At 40.2% G+C, this 20,183-nt stretch overlaps 1 protein-coding gene across 11 annotated transcripts in view; it reads right to left on the bottom strand.

Moving 5' to 3' along the window:
- The window catches only part of LOC139448502 (peripheral plasma membrane protein CASK-like), a 483,162-nt gene that overhangs the window by 224,413 nt on the left and 238,566 nt on the right, over window positions 1-20,183 (bottom strand). For 7 of the 11 annotated variants that reach the window (XM_071230056.1, XM_071230052.1, XM_071230057.1 and 4 more), the window contains 5 exons: window positions 19,699-19,821; window positions 18,435-18,515; window positions 17,457-17,556; window positions 17,051-17,169; window positions 15,786-15,845 (listed from right to left, as the gene is read on the bottom strand). In XM_071230056.1, coding sequence (XP_071086157.1) covers window positions 15,786-15,845; window positions 17,051-17,169; window positions 17,457-17,556; window positions 18,435-18,515; window positions 19,699-19,821 — 483 coding nt within the window. The remainder of the gene's footprint in view (window positions 1-15,785; window positions 15,846-17,050; window positions 17,170-17,456; window positions 17,557-18,434; window positions 18,516-19,698; window positions 19,822-20,183) is intronic. The other 4 variants (XM_071230060.1, XM_071230061.1, XM_071230062.1 and 1 more) reach the window with 1 other exon arrangement.

Here is a 20,183-nt window from a genome sequence, read left to right as displayed (position 1 = left end):
TAAAGACGAAAGTAGAGATGGCAGAGTGACAGATTGTTACATGTTTGACGAGCATTGTAACCATGGTAACACAAATAATCCAACTGTAAAGAAATGGATTTTGCAGTTTGAAATTGTGACATAATTGCAAGTGATATTCTCTGAGACCCTGATCATCAAACAAATGGAAAGATCATCTCTTTCAGAATAGCTTTATCAGATCTTCATAACAACAATTATCATAAACTCAAAATAAATGTAAGATTCTTATTACACAATGGAATCTCCATAATTTGTCATCAGGCATGACATCAACCATTTGGATTGTGGGAAATACCTGCACTAGCTTACGCTACACCTGCATTAACTAGCCTTACTTTATACCTGTAATTAACTAGCCTACCTGTATTAAGAGGCCTACCTATATACCTGTAATTAACTAGCTTACCTTAATACCTGTAATTAACTTGCCTACCTGTATACCTTTAAGTTTCTTTCATTATTATCTAGAGCACTGAAAACTGTACAGATTTCTTAAAGAACTTAAGAAAATTCTATTCCAAACATTCAGTAATCAAGCTATTAAAAAAGATATTATACCATTACTTTTTCCAAAGAAGCTCCGATTCCTCCCTAGAGGACACAACAAGGAGATTTCTGCAGCAAGCACTGACTGCTCGTCTTGAGACAGTCAATCCCTGCCATCTACTGACGACCCCCATTAACTTCATGGGAAGACTAGACAATGGTCGTTAAAGGTCGTTGTCCAGCCGCCTAAGTCTAAGTCCTCAAGGCAGCCTTCTCTCTCAACAAAGATCAAACACTGACCAGGGTCAAACACTTCTGGGGATCAAACAGTGACCATGATCAAGCACTTCTGGGGATCAAACAAAGTGACCATGATCAAACACTTCTGTGGATCAAACAGTGACCATGATCAAACACTTCTGTGGATCAAACACAATGACCATGATCAAACACTTCTGTGGATCAAACAGTGACCATGATCAAACACTTCTGTGGATCAAACACAATGACCATGATCAAACACTTCTGTGGATCAAACAGTGACCATGATCAAACACTACTGTGGATCAAACACATTGACCATGATCAAACACACTGACACCATGATCAAACACTTCTGTGGATCAAACAGTGACCATGATCAAACACACTGACACCATGATCAAACATTCTGACAGGATCAAACACATGGCTCTTACACCAGAATCAAACACCTACATGGATCACACACAATGACACAACGTCCCAATGATCAATTCACCAGATCTATCACCATCACGAGGAAGATGCAGGGGCGACCTCACAGCCTGCAACTGTAATTTGTTGTTGTTGTTCCAAACGAAAATATCCTTTGTAAAGATCAAGGACGGTAATATAATGATGGCATCAATTTTATTTCAAAGACCAAAGACAACTGACCCCTGAGAATCTTAACAGAGAAACATTCTACTTTGGTTTGGACAATACAAGTTCAATCAAAATCCAGGAAGTTTGAAGAAGAAAGTTGTCAGAGTCTGATTTCGGATGCCATTGTTTAAGCCCTGATTAAAGACTCCACAAAGCAGTTTTTTGACACTCTCATCCAATAAAGCCACATAAGGAATGTCTAAATGTAGGAACTGCATTGATTGATAAACTTGTATCCCTCTTGTGTCAGTATTTGCAGGCATGATAGAGTGTCGAGTCCTGTCAGCTGACATCATGGCCAGCACATCTCGACAGCACAGAGCAAGACTCTTAGTTTGGAAGATGAATAAAACACCAATCAATATTACAGACATTCATTTGTAAGTACTCCATGATGTTTGTGAACATCACTCAAAGCCAAGATAACATGCAGCAAAACCTCCTACAGTAATGTTTAAGTGAAAGAAATGTACAAATTACGTAAAATATTTTTCAACATCTACTTTAACAAAACACTTCATAAGGAGATTCTAAAGTGCTTTATGTTTGCAATTCAAATAGATGCTTTTTCATGTTTAATGGTAACTTTTGATCTTCAAAAGCTTGAGATATTTCACTTCAGCGTTATTTGATAGACTAAACTAAAAAATACGAAACAGTGATGCTAGATGCGATCTTGTTACCACCATTTCAAGTTTGGGGCACTCTTTTCAAGTTCGTACTTATATCTTTTTCAATTATTATTCCACCACCTTTGTATCGTGATACAAAAAAAGTGAATTGAAAACTCTCATCCAAAGTTCCAAAGCTACCTGCCAGATATATACACGCATGGAACGCTGACGGCAACATCAGACATCATGTCGTCCACGACCCTGTTAGTGTCCTCATCCAAGATGCAGACAGAGATAAATTGAAATCCAACGTCGTCCAATATTAAGATAAATTAATCACTAATCTTATTATTGCTAATTTGCTAGAATCCCAACAAATGTGTGCGTGCATATGTATGAGAATGGCAGATTAAAGGCTGATGTTAAGTAGGTCGCAGTAGGTTCCATCTGTGCCCTCGGGAGAGAGTCTGTCTGCTTTACTAGTTCATGTTGGTTGGTTTGTTTGTTGTTTTACGACGCACTCAGGAATATTCCAGCTATATGACGGCAGTCTGTAAATAATCGAGTCTGGACCAGATCATCCAGTGATTGATATCTTGAGCATCGATCCGATCAATTGGGATCGATGACATGCATCAACCAAGTCAGCGAGCCTGACCACCTAATCCCATTAGTCGCCTCCCATGACAAGCTTAGTTGCCTTTTACGGCTAGCATGGGTTGTTAAAGACCTATTCTAGCCCGGATCTTCACAGGTCTACTGGGTCATGTACACTGACCTGAGGGAGGATCATTCCTGGTCCCACTCCTTGTCCCCTTCCACAAAGTGATCTTAGCGCAAAGTCGATCGTAACTCCCAGACCATAACACAGGCTTATGATGATCTTAGCGCAAAGTCGATCGTAACTCCCAGACCATAACACAGGCTTATGATGATCTTAGCGCAAAGTCGATCGTAACTCCCAGACCATAACACAGGCTCATGATCTTAGCACAAAGTCGACCATAACCCCTAGATTATAACATAGATTTGCAATGATAGTAGCACCAAGTCCATCTCAAATCAGACTTACGATGATCTTAGCACAAAGCTGATCATAATTCCCAGACTATCACATCGGCTTAAGATGATTGTGTCACTAAGTTGATCAAAACTCCAAGACAGTAACACAGGGTTTACGATGATCGTAGCACAAAGTCGATCCTATCTCCCAGGTTATTACATAGACTTACGATTATCGTAGCACTAAGTCGATCGTAACTCCCAGACTATCACATCGGCTTTAGATGATTGTGGCACCAAGTTGATCAAAACTCCAAGACTGTTACACAGGGTTTACGATGATCGTAGCACAAAGTCGATCCTATCTCCCAGGTTATTTCATTGACTTACGATGATTGTAGCACTAAGTTGATCGTAACTCCCATACTTTAACACAGGCTTAGCATGATCATTGTTCTGAGAGTGTCCCATACTTTAACATAGACATACGATGATTATAAGAGCAAGTCAATCATAACACCCATATTTTAACATAGACTTGATCATAGCACTAAAATGGCTTTGTGTAAAATGTGAGGGATGGCATGAGTGAGTGAGGCAAACTGCATGTGCCATATTATAAAACAGCTACGTCAGGTTTTCATGGTGTGTCAGTTTAATTGGAGAAAAGCTCAAAATGTCACAGATTCCTGACCTTACTCCATTTGATAAACCCATGGAGAGGTGTAGTGCTCGTCAGACAGACCAAGGACCAGAACAGCAGACAATCTGGAATTTTGCCAATGACCACTGGATCCTGGCACCAAAGGGAGACAACTCTGTGTCAGACCACTGTGTCACCAGCCCTGTGCCCCACTCATGATCGAAGACACAAACTACATGCCCCCGGTCATAAATAACACTCTCCTACATGGGGTCAATTTCATGGAAGAACATGTTCAATTTTCTTGAATCCTTTTATATTTATTGATAATCTGTCAAAACTGATACTTTCACATCAAATCTGAGCGTCCAGACATGGAGATCGCCAAAGGCGACTAGAACCACAATCCGATTGGTTTAGATAAAAGTGCACTGAGAGCACATGCTTCAGATATTGGAAAAGCACAAATATTAATCATACAGAGGAAGTTGCACTAAAGTATCTTCCCAGCAACTGCTTGCCAAGACTGGCTGCACGTCTTCGCATACAATGACATGTGCCCAGGAATCAAACAATCATTGCAAGAGTATTCGCAGTTCTCCATGCTTCCAAAACAGAAGACAAGAACAATGGGTTTTAAAAAACATCTCATGTCATCTTCATTCTGATCAGGTCTCACAACACCTCTGCCAGACCTTGAAGTAATCCACTCCCTGCTGGAGGCAGATCTGTCAGCCCTAGCTACGATACCACCCATGAACAATCCGTCAAACAAATGCTGCGTGGAATTCAAATGCAGACTTAAATGTCAGTCATAGTTATTTCACAGATTATTCTGGTGCCGCCAAGGAGGCAACTGCCGCCATGAACCATCCCTTCTGGAATTGGTAATGTCTCTTTGAAAGTTACGAAAAGTTATTCCCCAGATCAAAATGGCATGTCTGTCCTGCTCAAGTAATTGCCTGGGTAACAACTGATGTACAATAGAGAAATGAGCTGGAGTTTATGTGGTATTTGGTTGTTGCCAAAAATCTGAAGTTGGAACACTTTTTTGTTGGACCAATTACAGTGCTAAGAATGTCACATGATAGTGAGTGAGTGAGTATGGTTTTACGCCGCTTTTAGCAATATTCCAGCAATATCATGGCGGGGGTCACCAGAAATGGGCTTCACACATTGTACTCATGTCGGGAATCGAACCCGGGTCTTCGGCATGATGAGCAAACACTTTAACCACTAGGCTATCCGACCGTCCTGTCACATAATAAGTTACTGCTATGAGTTAAGACAGTGACTTAGATTTTGCACAGCTTTCGGAACACTTTAGCCATGGGACATCAAGCCATCATAGCCATAATCAAACCCTGCAAATGCTTTAACCACTAGTCTACCCCATCTACTAATATTCTGTAATATTTATGCATGACCGATTCCAATCTCAAACAGTCAACACATGTGTTCTAACGTCACGTTGTCCTGCCAATAACTGTGTATGAACTGGACAAACCAGTGATTGATGTCATGAGCACATCCAACGGTATCACAAGCTATGAACCAGGTCACCGAGCCAGACAACCCAAACCACAGAGCGGCCTCTTACAACCAACACAGGTTGCAGGGGAAAGAGTCTCCACAGGGAATTTACCTTTAAGTCAGACTGATTAATAGAGTGTGACACTAATTCAGCTGAGGACAGAACACTGTTGACCGAGTCAATGGTTCAGCCTAAAGCTCTTCTCATGCCACCTACATCCACAAGATGACAATCAAAGGAACATCATCCTAAGGCTCCTGGAGCAAGATGACAATGTACGACCATTCTAACAGCCTACTGCTATTCCTGCTTCAATCATCAAGTCAAGATGACACACAAATATTGGCTTTCATCCCATGATGAGAAAACATGTGTCATTTACTCTGAACAAATTCCAAGCTAAAAAAAGGCTAAACGGCAGATTGTCAAATGTGTTTCTGTTGACAGTCATATTGTTTTCTGTATGTCATCTGGTCAAGATACTCCCATTGCAACATGAGGGCTTTGTCTGAGTCTGTCTGTCTTCTTCCAACGACCAGTAACAAGGGGCGGTGGGGTAGCCTGGTGGTTCAAGCGTTCACTCATCACGGCGAAGGTCCAGGTTTGATTCTCCAGGGGATTGTTGGTTGGTTACATTCTACTTCGCTCAATTTCTCTGACGATATTGTGATACCTATCTTGAGGTGAGGTGAAATTGGGTTTAACGTCGCGTACAAGATTATTGCACTTATATAGCGACGTGCATGCACGTGTGTGTGTGTGTGTGTGTGTGTGTGGCTGCTTTTACTAGACTGGACTGATGCCAATTTATAGTGCTAGCCCACTGAGATACCATGCTGCAGTTTAACATGAATACCCCACTCAGACACAGTATACTGACTCTGAGCCGACCAGTCCTTGCTTTAACCCTTAACTAGAAAGTGTTTTTACTCGTAAAAACATATGTCTTCCCCCACTCCCCTAACCCCCATTCATTCGTTTACTTCACGTTAAACCCCATCTCTTCATTCCCACCCTCCATTACTAAATAACAGAGACAAAAATAGAACTCCTAGAAATTTCAAACAACTAATGGGCACCACTTCAGGACTTGGTTAATATGTTACAACTTCATGAAATAATATTGAACAGTTTTTGAGTTATGGTCAGGAAACAAAGCTTACCCCCATTCAGAGTCTATGTTCAACTTATCTCCATGGAAACGAGAAAAAATAAAAACGTCAAAAATCTCTAAATAGCAAAAGGCACCACTTCAGTGCTGGGTTAATGTGTATACAAAGTTTCGCGAAAAAATATTAAACGGTTTCTGAGTTATGGTTAGGAAACAAAGCTTACCCCCATTCAGAGTCTATGTTCAAGTTATCTCCATGGAAACGAGAAAAAATAAAAATGTCAAAAATCTCTAAATAGCAAAAGGCACCACTTCAGTGCTGTGTATACAAAGTTTCGCGAAAAAATATTAAACGGTTTCTGAGTTATGGCCCGGAAACGGTGGGAACGCCGACGCCGATGCCGACGCCGACGCCGACGGGAACCGTGCCAAAAACAATATGTCTCCCTCCATTCTGGGGGAGACATAATGCCGAGCACCAGACAGGGTAACAACAAGTACCATCTTTTAATGTCTTTTGGTATGACCATCCGGCGATCAAACCCCAGACCTTCCACTCTCCGGGCGGACGCTCTACCACTAGACCACGGAAGCGGTCCTGAAGCGGTATTCACACCTATCTTGAATACAGAGGATCAAATTTAAGATCTGACTGTGAACATACTCTATAGTTATTCCTTAACTCTGTCACGGTGAGCTTAAAAAACAGTCATCAGCTCTAATATAACCATAGCAACCAAAGCTCTTAGACCAGCCATTTCCTCATTTACTGAAACGAAAGTATCTTCTTTGAGAAGAAAAGCTCTGAAAACAGACATGAATAATTCATGTTTTTTTAAATGTATGCACATTTACAGAAGATTTCATTAAACATCTTAATACCACTTGTCAAAGTCATGGATACTTTGTTGGTCTTTATGAATACAAAAGACTCGGAAGGCGACTTGGAAAGATTGGTTTGTCACTGACAACATATTCATTGCCAAAGTTGGAACAATTTTTCATCCATTTGTCACTGCAAGACCCACATCCCATCAAGGCTGACCCAAATGGGGACACCTTCACCTTCTTCAAACAACATGAATCAACAGATCATTTCTCAAAGACCTTGGAGACTTATGTTCAATCTGTGATTACACAATGTTAAAAAAACTATGGCTAAAATCCTCATGAGGTTATTTTGGCACCTAGTTGTTATTCAGATAAAACATGGAAACATATCACCCGACCTCCTTTCATCAGTGTCCACAACACGACCTTCACACTTGGCTGAATAATAACAAGAAAACTCCCGTTTAGTCAAATATCATTATTATCTACAAAGTGGAAAATCGCTATTTTCTTTCAGCTTAACATAACGTTTCTCATCACCGTCTCAAAACAGAAAAGAAATGTCAAAGACTCTCCCCACATTACTCAAGAGGCATATTTTTGTCGAAGATGCGTATACATGGCAAAGATGAAATTTGTTGATTCTTGTGAAATATTGACAAGAAATCAGAAATAGTAAATTTTAAATGACTTCTTGTCCATGGAGTGTTGAGGTCAATACAAGCTAACGTTGTAAGAGTTTTACATCAAAATTTCCAATTTCCTCAGCATATTTTCCATTTCCCACAATTCCCCATAGGGTGTTTACCTGTCCTCACCAAGCCTCTCTTCACACTTATACTACCAGCTCCAGAATGAAAGGGGACTCTTCAATAATCTCGATGAAATATCACCTCACAAACAGAGTTTTTTCATAGATTTAGTTGATTTTCAGAAATTGGGTATTACTCTTTGGAGGATTATGTAGGGAGTCTGTTATTGTTACCTCCTTTTGATATATCACATCATTGTTACATCCCTCTGATACATCAGTTTTACCTCCCTTTGATATATCACATCATTGTTACCTCCCTTTGATATAACCCATCATTGTTACCTCCCTTTGATATATCACATCATTGTTACCTCCCTTTGATATATCACATCACTGTTACCTCCCTTTGATATAACCCATCATTGTTACCTCCCTTTGATACATCATTGTTACCTCCCTTTGATACATCATTGTTACCTCCCTTTGATACATCATTGTTACCTCCCTTTGATACATCATTGTTACCTCCCTTTGATATAAACCATCATTGTTACCTCCCTTTGATATATCACATCATTGTTACCTCCCTTTGATATAACCCATCATTGTTACCTCCCTTTGATACATCATTGATACCTCCCTTTGATATATCACATCATTGTTACCTCCCTTTGATATATCACATCATTGTTACCTCCCTTTGATATATCACATCAATGTCACATCCCTATCGAACCATTGTTACCTCCCTTAAATATCACACAACATATATATTCACAGCTGGTTTGGTTCACTAGATGCCTGCTCCATTCATTTGATTCCTGCAGAGTGAGTGAGGGAATATGTTTTTACACTACTAAAGGAGTAAAAGGCCCGCAAAATTCTACAGAACACTTCTGAATGTTTTTAAATTCTCAAGTAAACCTGTCAGTTTCTTCACAAACAAAAGATCCAAACCTGGAACTTTTTATAATAACAAGCCTCCAAGAGCTATAGCAGACATCCCACAGACATCTTTAAGGTTACACAGGGATATGACACCAGCAGGAATAAATCTCGCTGAGAATATCGTCTCTGAGTCCATTAGTCTCTCGACATGGTTGCTTCGGAACGGAACACTCTATCTTCAGACTAAATTGGCACAATTTACCCACTGTCAATCAAATTATATCGGGATTTGCGGATTCAGACATCAGTCATGTTAAGACAGGAAGTATGGCCTAGCATGTCAGGTTTGGCTGCAATGAGGTTGTCCGCACCATGGACGCTGACTTCAGCTTCCTAAGCTCAAGTAATGAGGATATTCACATCTAAAAGAAGTCTTATTAAATTTTTTGGCATGAAGATTTATTTTACTCCTTTTGATGGCAAAAGATATCTTTTTTTCAGACAAAACTTGAGCCCCTACTGATAGCTCAGACAAAACTTTTTGAAAAGTTTCTTCTGCACATATTCTGATCTTGATTTATACTGCTCAAAAAGTTAAAAAAAACACCCAAAGTTTTTCAAATGACTAGTCACACCATGACAAATGAACTATAGTCATATGAAAAAATTGGGTGTTCTTTAAATTTTGAGTTGTACATGTATGACTTTAAACATGTAAGTTGAGTTTAACACCACTTTTAACAGTATTCCAGTTATATCGCAGCATGTCAGCTTAATGTGGAAAGAAAGCCCAAAGTGATGCAGATCTCAGACGTTTACAACTTTGGTGAAACCCACGAGCATGGGTATGGTGCTGACAAACCTTGGAATATAATCGGGGCAAACCAGGATTCAAACCCAAAATTACAGGTTCCTGGCATGCCCGAGGGACATAACGCATTACAGTGTCTTATAAGACTGGACCACCCATGAGTGAGTGAGTATGGTTTTATGCCGCTTTTAGCAATATTCCAGCAATTTCACACAAGGCCAGCCAAGCTAGCTCTACTGTAATGGCCTTGTGATTGTGTGTACTTGAGTGTGTACTGTTTACAAACACAAGGCCAGCCAAGCTAGCTCTGCTGTAATGGCCTTGTGATTGTGTGTACATGAGTGTGTACTGTCTACAAACACAAGGCCAGCCAAGCTAGCTCTGCTGTTACGGCTCTGCTGTAACGGCCTTGTGATTGTGTGTACATGAGTGTGTACTGTTTACAAACACAAGGCCAGCCAAGCTAGCTCTGCTGTAACGGCCTTGTGATAGTGTATACATGAGTGTGTACTGTCTACAAACACAAGGCCAGCCAAGCTAGCTCTGCTGTAATGGCCTTGTGATAGTGTGTACATGAGTGTGTACTGTCTACAAACACAAGGCCATCCAAGCTAGCTCTGCTGTAACGGCCTTGTGATTGTGTGTACATGAGTGTGGGTAACTTCACCATAACGACCATGTGGTCGTGTATACATGAATGTGTACTGCCTACAACTATCTGTCCAGACAACGACACCACTCCTATTGATCTGGTCGCGCTCCCTCCGCTGTGCTGCATCTAATGGTTACAACACTCTACATCACTTGGACGTCTTGTCGATATCGTAACAAAAATCACAGTATGACGATGGCAACGGCATGCACCAGTGAAGATATCTTCAAAGAATTGCAAATAAAGTTCATGTATGCATTGATAAAGCTGACTCAAATTTCCATGCATGGGTCATATCTCTTGTCAATAACTCTTATGATTAGGGATAAGGTACGTCAGCAAAGGAGTGAGTGAGTATTGTTTTACGCCACTTTTAGCAATATTCCAGCAATATCATGGTGGGGGACACCAGAAATAAGCTTTACACATTGTACCCATGTCAGGAATCGAACCTGGGTCTTCGGCGTGACAAGTGAACGCTTTAACCACTATGCTACCTGACCGCCCCTTCAGCTGAAGAGGATACCATTTTATATGTTCCTTAGGACTTAAACTATAGTGCTATTGATAATGTGTCCTTTGACAGGGATGAAGACAGCACACATGTTCCGTAGTTATATGGCAAGCCAGGCCATAGATGATCTTGAAACAGTTGTTCTATTTGAGCCAAAAGGTAAAATGGGGCCTATTCATGGGCCATACTTCATCAGGAATGAAAAAAGGAATAAAAAAAAATAAATCCAAAATGTGTTCTATATATCGACGTGTGTGTGTGTGTGTGTGTGTGTGTGTGTGTGTGTTTTTCTGTCTGTCTGTCTGTCTGTCTGTGTCTGTGCGCCAGATAGGGTAACAACGAGTACTATCTATTTACGTCTTTTGGAATGACCCCACTGGGGATTGAACCACCGACCTACCGCTCTCCAACCAGACTCTCTCCAACTAGACCACGGAGGTCACGTCATCCCCAAAAAGAAATCTAGTCTGACATTATCCAAAAGGTTATGCAAGTTGGCACATGTAGGACGACTAAAAACAACATTTCATGTACGTCTGGAAAATGCACCACAAAGTATCAACGCAGAGAAAACTGGAGACGGTTTCCGGTTACGAGCATCCACCAGTCTTGGTACACGGAGGAAACACACACGAATGTATCCAGTTGCATATTTAATGCTACTCAGACAGAGCATACACAGAGCTATACTCATAAAGTGTGGCAGTACTGTCTTTAGCCATGCAGTGAGTGAGTGAGTGAGTTGGGTTTAACGCCGCTTTTAACAATATTTCAGTTATACAGTGATCGCTCGCTATAACGCTACCAATGGGGTCCAAATAACTGGTGGGCGTTATAGACGATGAGCCGTTTAACCGAGGCCGAGGCGCGCGCTCGGAAAATCTCAAATCATCAATATGTGTTTATCTCACGTCACATCAAAATAGTATATATTTTTATGGACCTAGATCTACCTGTAATATCATTCATTTATTAAATCTGTCACATTTCACAATGTCTGAAATACGTATTCCATTTCAATTTATCATTTTTAATCGATAAATTAAACAATTATTCACTATTTCCCGCGATGTTATTGAAAATAAAATTCTCGGACACACATTTCGACAACGGGTCCACATCAAAGAGCAAAATAAAGACGTTTTAAACAAATCTTTAAATATATTATACAAAGTGATAAATAAAATCAACAAAAATATATCTAAAAGTAATCAAACTTACATCTAAGTTATTATTTCCATCGTTTCGTACGATTGCGTGTAATGTAAGTCAAATGACATCTCGGCTTTCGTCGCCTTGAATTCTCGGCTCGGACACAATGTTTAATGCAAAAATATATGCATGAAAAATCTTTGTCACAACTCGTAACCTAGCACGATACATTGGCGAAGTTCCATATTTTTAATATATAATCGTGATTTCCTGCTTAAAACGTTCAGATTAACACGATTTAACAAAAAATCTTTCGCCAACTTCTGAAATTTATCAAACACGAGCTTGGTATCACAGCTATAATTTGATTGGCTGCCTGAGGTCACGTGCTCAAAATTGACCAATCACGAAACTTGTAGTAGATTTCGGCAAGAAAGCGTCATTAGAAACAAATTTTAATCCAATGAAATCGCTTGTTATAACTACGGAAAAAAACAGGCGATGTTACGAAAGCGCGATTACGAGATGAATGACCGCCGTGTTGTGACAGCAACTACATGTGTGTGACAGTGTCGCCTCAAATTGGATTGCCCACTAATTAAGAATATAAACTTCGCTTGTGGTTCTCTTTTATTGCATGCATGCGCTTCTAAGATCAAAGGTCGATAGTGTGAAAAGTTAACTAGTTGAACAATCGTATTTCCGGGACTTGCCGCGGATGTTTTCAAACAGATTATTAGAACTCCATTCAGCGATAAACGGTTGATTATGCAATGAGAAGCGTTATGTGCAAATGAACAACGAACAACAATACAATTATGTCTGTGTAAAACTATCAGTAATAAAAGTGTACATAAATTTTGGGAGCCATGCGTTACCGCGCGTAGTAACCGAAGTAGCGCTTTATCGAAGAGCGCAATAGCGAGCGATCACTGTATCATGGCGTGTCAGCTTAATGTGGGAGGAAAGCCCAAAGTGATGCAGGTCTCAGACGTTTACCACTTCAGTGAAACCCACAAGCACGGGTATGGTACTGACAAACCTAGAAACATAATCGGGGCGAACCGGGTTTCGAACCCACAATCATAGGTTTCTGGCGTGCCCAAGGGACGCAACTCTGCACAGCGAATTGCGGCGCCTTAGAAGACTGGGCCACCTGTGCCCCCCTTTAGCCATGCAAAGCAATATCATGGTGGGAACACTCATTGCACACATGTGTAGAATCGAACCCAGACCTTTGTTCGCACCATCAAATGCTTTCAACCCATGTCCACCCACCGACCTCTTTTCACATTGCTATTCATATCACATATACAACGCTATTCATATTGAGCATACACAGGCTACTCAGATTGAGCATAGGACAACATATGGTATTATGACAAATGAGTGTACGGTAATTTCGGACACAGAAACATGCTCCACACACCGCTATACACTAGATGCGATTAGGCCAGGACTGGGTGAGGTTGTCTGTTCATGAATACAAGGCTACATCTCAAGATGCTTGTCTAGGGGAGCTCCTGTCTAAGACTATCTAAGTTATCAATGACAAAATAGTACAGATGATCACCTTCTTGCACAATTGTAGCAAGGTTTCAGTGATGTTCACAATGGTTTTAGAGTGAGTGAGTGAGTTGGGTTTAATGCCGCTTTTAACAGTATTCTAGTTATATCACGGCGTGTCAGCTTAATGAGGGAGGAAAGCCCGAAGTGATGCAGGTCTTAGATGTTTACCACTTTGGTGAAACCCACGAGCACGGTTATGGTGCTGACAAACCTAGAAACATAATCAGGGCGAACCTGGATTCGAACCCACAATACAATGGTTTTAGAATACACACTGAAACGTTGCTACAATTATGTGAGTGAGTTTGGTTTTATGCCACCTTTATCCATCTAGGGAATCGAAACCGGGTTTTTGGCAAGACGAGAGAATGCTTTAACCAATAGGTTACCCTGCTGCCCCGCTATTTTTTTAAAGAAGACGATTATCAATACTATTTTGTCAGTATTTACATATCAAACTCCTAAATGACACTCAAGATCACATCCAACTTAAATCAAACAATTTGAAAGGAAATTACTTTGGGACAAAATCACTATAATACGTTTGTGCTAATGCCAATCTCATTCAAATCAGATCATCGTTCTTGCCACCGCTGCACAAAGATCTGAGGACATCCCATTACAAGTCACGTTAGGACGACCTTTCACTAACTTTCACCGACCAATGAAATGACCAACAAGCGGTTGACATTAACCAATCAGTATGCAGCTTTCTTGAGCTTTATGGCACTAGTTTCAAACTGGAGATTTCAATTCCAGACCACACCTTGAAACATATTTTGACAAAGTTCTCTGTCCAAAATTTTAAAACTGAAAGCAAATTCTGGAATGTCAAACAGATGGTCGAGATTGTCTCTTCCTTTCAAAATATGTTTATCCCATTAAAGGAAAAGATAGACGATTTTAACAATGATCAGTCATACAGCCTATAACTGCCTGTTACTGTCGTGCTAATCTTTTCAAGGTTGTACTATGGGAAATCACGTTCAGCTTGTTCCTTGCACGATCTGGAAAGGCGCTCTGATTGGTCGGATGAAAGGTCATGATGTGACCCGTAATTGGATGTTCCCTGATTTTTGTTTAGCGGATGCAAGAACAAAGTTCTGATTTTAATGAGATTGTGCAAATGCTTGTTGTGTTATTTGCCTGAGGGGACACTTAGTGGTCGACTGTCCAGGTTTCTTGTCGATCACGGAAACGACTGAATGACTGTGACGGTTTATCACCCGATGGCGCACATCTTGCTTCTCAATCTCCTAATGGACACTCGAGTGCATGACACAGCTATTGTGTTATTAAAGTTATTGCTTTCATGGCATCCTGAGCTTGGGAGCGGGAGGACTCAGTGTTTTTTTCTTGGCTGGAGTGAGCTTTTGAGGCTCGATCATTTCATTTCCTAGGATTTCGGATAGGATTGGATCTTATTTATTATTAAATAATTTATCAAGGCCTGCTCAAATATACCATCTCAATACCACCTTACAGAGGTAAGGTTGTCAACTGACTGTAAAAGTCCAGTTTCGACCCTTGCCGAACTAGACTGGAATGTCGATCATTGCGTCACCAGTGGCTATTAAGAGTTATGTCCCTTCTATGTCCCTCCTGCTGACCAATGAGATTCCACCTGTCATATCACTTGCATTTGCTTCAAACAAATGGGTGTCGCCCAGCCAAGATGATCTGATTGATAATCATGATCATAAATTTAAAAACACAGGTCTTACTTTGCGAAGTGCATCAAATCACGTGAGCACCTTGATTAAAAACATGAACAGATTTGGAATCTATATGCTGACGGTAAATGGACAGAATACATGCTTTGCAAATCCTGCAATTGCCAGATATCTGCATGGCAGTTTACAAATCGGATGTCGAATTCATGACATGATTTTGAATGGACTATCCATAGACTCGTTAGTCCAGCCAAAATATAACCCAATATTCCAGCCTAGTTCAGCAAGGGTGGAAGCAGGACTTTTATAGTCAGTTAACTCCCTTGCCTCAGGAAGATGTTTGAATACATCAGTACATGAGTGAGTGAGTGAAAGAAGTAAAGTCCTAATGTTGACGACCATGCTGCAGACGACATCCTATTACAGACCGCGATATATTAGGGCGGCTGAAGTCCCAAAGTAACTCAGACAACTAGGTCATATTAGCAACAAAATATGGGTCATCTAAAACTGGAAATACAGATTGAAAAAATTCTCCACACAGGGTCAAAGAGAGTAACAGGTTATCGAAAATACAAAACTAACGCTAACAAACGTTAACTCCCATGATGCACCTGTACTCACAGACAAAAGAGCGTGTAGTTTTGTATCTTCCAGAACTCTTTCCAAAAATTCTTTTTCCTGCTATGAATAATGGAAAAACTATGTTCAGTGTGTCATGCTGGCTATAATTTGGCTGTGTATTCAAATTCTGTAATATAATGCTGAAAACAGTCACACAATCTGAAATTTTGTTGATTATAAAGTACGTACACATATTAATATCAAACATGGCAGACACAAACACACATTCCTAAAACATCAATAAGCTGAATCTGAAAAAAAATCAAAATATTTACATAAAATTTAAATAATTCAATAGTTATTGGAAATCAAAACATTATTGAACTGTATTAGACGATACCATTACCGTGCATAAGTCGTCTTTTGTTGATTGACATATGTGTCAATGGACACATGTGTAATATGAACAATAGTGGATGGGTGAGTATGGTTTTACACCTTTTTTAGCAATATTCACTCCCTAATACAAGGCATAGCAATTGAGACCTCAACCCCGTAGCATTTATTCACTGTGAGACTGGACATACCGTATCCGACGTAATAAGTGCCCAGGGTGCTCTCAAAATTAGAAATAGGGGGCTCTTATTAGAATATCATTTTGGTGAAAAATAAATAGAAAGATAAATTTCGTGGTTTATGCTTACGGCCTGAAATATCAAGCCTAATTTTACTGGTGAAAAACTGGTAATTACCGGTAAACGGGAACGCTGTGTACATGGGGATTATCTCCCTTGATTCACAATGGCCATATTTTGCAATAAATACAGAGGGAAATAGTGCATGCAGTTGAAGACATAATGGCTATATTTAACAATCAACTCCCTTGAATTATGACACACAGCAGTCAAGATAATCAACATGCATTCAAATCAACAATTTCTTGCATGTAATATTGTTTCTCCTCAAGCTGGTCCTGAAATCAAAGTGTCTCTTGACAGGATTGAAGTCCTGATATTTCTTAGTTGCTGGCATAAAAGAACAAGATGTGGTGCATAGGCATCGGTTGGCCAAAATAACAGCCACTGCAACCAATGAATACATCAGTGACAGGCGAACCAAAGTGTTAGCTTGAATAACTCTTTTCTGGAGAATAAAATCCAGAAAATCATGAGTGAATGAATGACCACTTTACTAATTTCAAATGTGATCAGTACCTTATATCGAAACTGCAGAGAATATGCCTACATCTAGAGATATCAGGCTTCAAAAATAGCCAATAAATTGTACAACCATCTTTCTGAAGGGACAGATTAAAGGTGCCTTACCTCAAGAAGAGAATGTAGTTTTGTATCTTGGAAGACGCTCTCGAAGAAGTCCTTCTCCTGCTCTGTACAATCAGCCAGACACTCGATTTCCTCCAGCGAGTCTAGGACCTGGGACACTGCTGCCAACAGAGTACGAGTGAGTGAGTATGGTTTTACGCCGCTTTTAGCAATATTCTAGTAATATCACAGCGGGGGACACCAGAAATGGGCTTCAAACATTGTACCCATGTCGGGAATCGAACCCGGGTCTTCGTCGTGAAGAGCGAACACTTTAACAACTAGGCCACCCGACAGCTCCTCAACAGAGTGTGAAGTTATGAATTACAGCGCCTTGGACAGCCAGTGTATTACAAGTGCGGGTACCCTAAGTCATCCCAGCTTCATTCAATCACTTTGATGTTCTCACCTGCAGATGTGACTTCCTCTTCGCTGTTTTCTTCTGCCGGAGTTGGATCATTGTAAAAGTTGGTCCACTTTGAACTTGACACTGCTGCCATGATGGCCCCCTGCCAAGAAACCAGAATATCAAAACACTGTTCCACTCGAAGAGATCAATGTGACAAACACTGTGACCACTCTTGTCAGTCCACAGAAACATTGTAGGACATATCTATAATCATATCATGCATCAGTTTGTTTTAATGCCGAACTCAGCAATATTCCAGCTGTATGACAGTGGTCTGTAGATAGACCAGACCAGACAATCCTGTGACTGACATCATGAGCAGCGATCTTCACAATTGGGATACGAAGACGTACATCAGCCAAGCCTGGTCACCCGATCCCGTTAGTCGCCTCTTACGACACAAGCATGGGTTGCTGAAGACCCGGATATTCATGTTGATAGACCCGAGAAGACCTGGGGTAGAATAGGTCTTAAGCAACCCATTCTTGCTGTAAAAGGCAACTATGCTTGTCGTGGGAGGCGACTAACTGGATCAGGTTGTCAGACTCGCTGACTTGATTGATGCATGTCATCGATCCCAAACGCGAGGATCAATGCTCATGATGTCAACCACTGGTTTGCCTGGTCCAGACTCGATTAGACTCGAGAGAAGCGTCAAAAAACAAACAAACAAACAATCAAACAAACAAATCACACATCAATGTACTGGGTAGGCCCAGTAATATTATAAATCAGTTCCATTGCATGCAGTCACACTCTCAGTGTTATAACTATCATCATTATGTATCAATAATCCAGTCAAGAACAACGCAATCATTTCACATAAGAATTAGCTGGAAGCATTCATAAAATCCCATAAAGTCATCCTCAGGAATATACACGTTATTTTTAATCATCCAGTTACATTTGATATCCTTTGTGAGATCAGGACAGGACATGGACTTAAATTCAGAAAAGTCTCAAGTGAGTTACTATCACCTTTAATTTTCTCCTTGCATTGAACTTTTTCAGTGCTTCCACTGTTTCATGGAGATGAACTTTTGGAGTTGTCTTCTTATCCTGAAACAAAGATACAGGGAAAATAGGAGGAGGTTCACAGGAGTTATGCACGAGGTACACACGAGGTACGCACGAGGTACAGAGAAGGTACATATTTGGAAATGTACAGGGATTTATCTAGGCCTCCTCACAGGTCGATATCCGGCATCAAGTCATTTCATCATAAAACAAGGAATATCGACTGAGAACAAGCCTGATAAACATGGCAATGTTGCTTTTACATGGCTTCTTTAAATGTAAACACACTCACTCACTCACTCAGTCAATCGTCTTAAGGAGTATAAATATAAATTATGGGCGAGTCAGATTATTTTTAAATAAAAGGTATTGCTTAGTGTGTAATTCCACAAAAATATGCAAAGTGTGCATACTGTTTTTAACATTTATATCTCAATAAATGCAAAAACATATTGAAGTCAAGTCGTTTGAATAAATGTGTCACAACAATAACTTCACAAACTGTCTGAAATCAGTGACATCATTCATAATGCAACACAAACCCCGCCCCTATCTATTATCAGCCAATCAGGAAACAGTAGTCCTTAGTGGGTGAGGTACATCATTTTTGTTTCTTCACGGAAACCGAATGCAAAAGCAAATACTGGGTTAGCCAATCAAATGCCATGTAATTACTTGTAATATATTTCTCCAGACATGACCAAACAATCCCTCACCACTGATTCAGGGCCTGTTTCTGACTCGTTGCTTGACCATATTTACAAAACACTTCTGTATTCTTGAATCCATTCACGAAACATTTTTCTTTTCCAAGAATATATAAAAAACTCTTTATTTGCCTCTCTTATGTGCATCCCATCTCGATCTTCTTTAGAATCGAAAAGCACGAAAATCAATATTTAGTCAATTGTATTGAAGCAAATATGTGAAATTGTTCTGTAAGGTGCTCAGGGTATTGACAACCTCATGTTAAAGAATTCAGTAAAAATACTTAAAAACAAAACACCAAACAAACTTTATTCATTAAAATTAAGAAAAGGTTTAAGATGCAAGATATTTGCTGAAGATACATTAGGAAACAAAGTATTAAAAAAATATTTATTTAGACCCAGGAAGTCACATGACGTGAGGGGAATTGGAATCGGCTTTTGTTCCAACAATAAATCCCATAACGTTTTAGACTTTGATGTGCCAGGTTGACTGGTATAAGGGAGAGAACTCTTACCTTTATCCATGGATGTTCCAAGGCATCGTCAATAGTTATTCTCTTCTCGGGGTCGAGCTCTAACAACTGTTGCACTAAATCCTTGCCTCCTTCTGATATACCACTCCATTGTTTGGGTCTCATCTGCATTGAAGCACAGAACAAAAAATTCAACATAGAACTAAAAAATCAGCATAGAAGTCCCACTTGGGGGTAAACTGTCTGCATTCACAATTCAGTTGAACTTAGAAGTGAGTATTGTTTTATGCTGCTTTTAGCAATATTCCAGCAATATCACGGCGGGGGACACCAGAAATGGGTTTCACACATTGGACCCATGCGAGGAATCGAACACAGGTCTTTGGCTTGACGAGCAAACGCTTTAACCACTAGGCTACCCCACTGGTCTGAGGAGAGTTTGTTTGTTTGTTTGTTTGTTTGTTTGCTGTTTAACACCTCACTCAAAAATTTCAGCTATATCACAGCAGCCAGCAAATATGTTGGTG

The sequence above is a fragment of the Haliotis cracherodii genome, unplaced genomic scaffold (assembly GCF_022045235.1).
Source record: "Haliotis cracherodii isolate W230 unplaced genomic scaffold, xgHalCrac1.p SCAF_7, whole genome shotgun sequence".
In the NCBI taxonomy this organism is placed as follows: Eukaryota; Metazoa; Mollusca; class Gastropoda; order Lepetellida; family Haliotidae; genus Haliotis; species Haliotis cracherodii.
The sequence above is the reverse complement of the archived record's forward strand: the minus strand, read 5'-3'. Positions and strand labels throughout refer to the sequence as shown.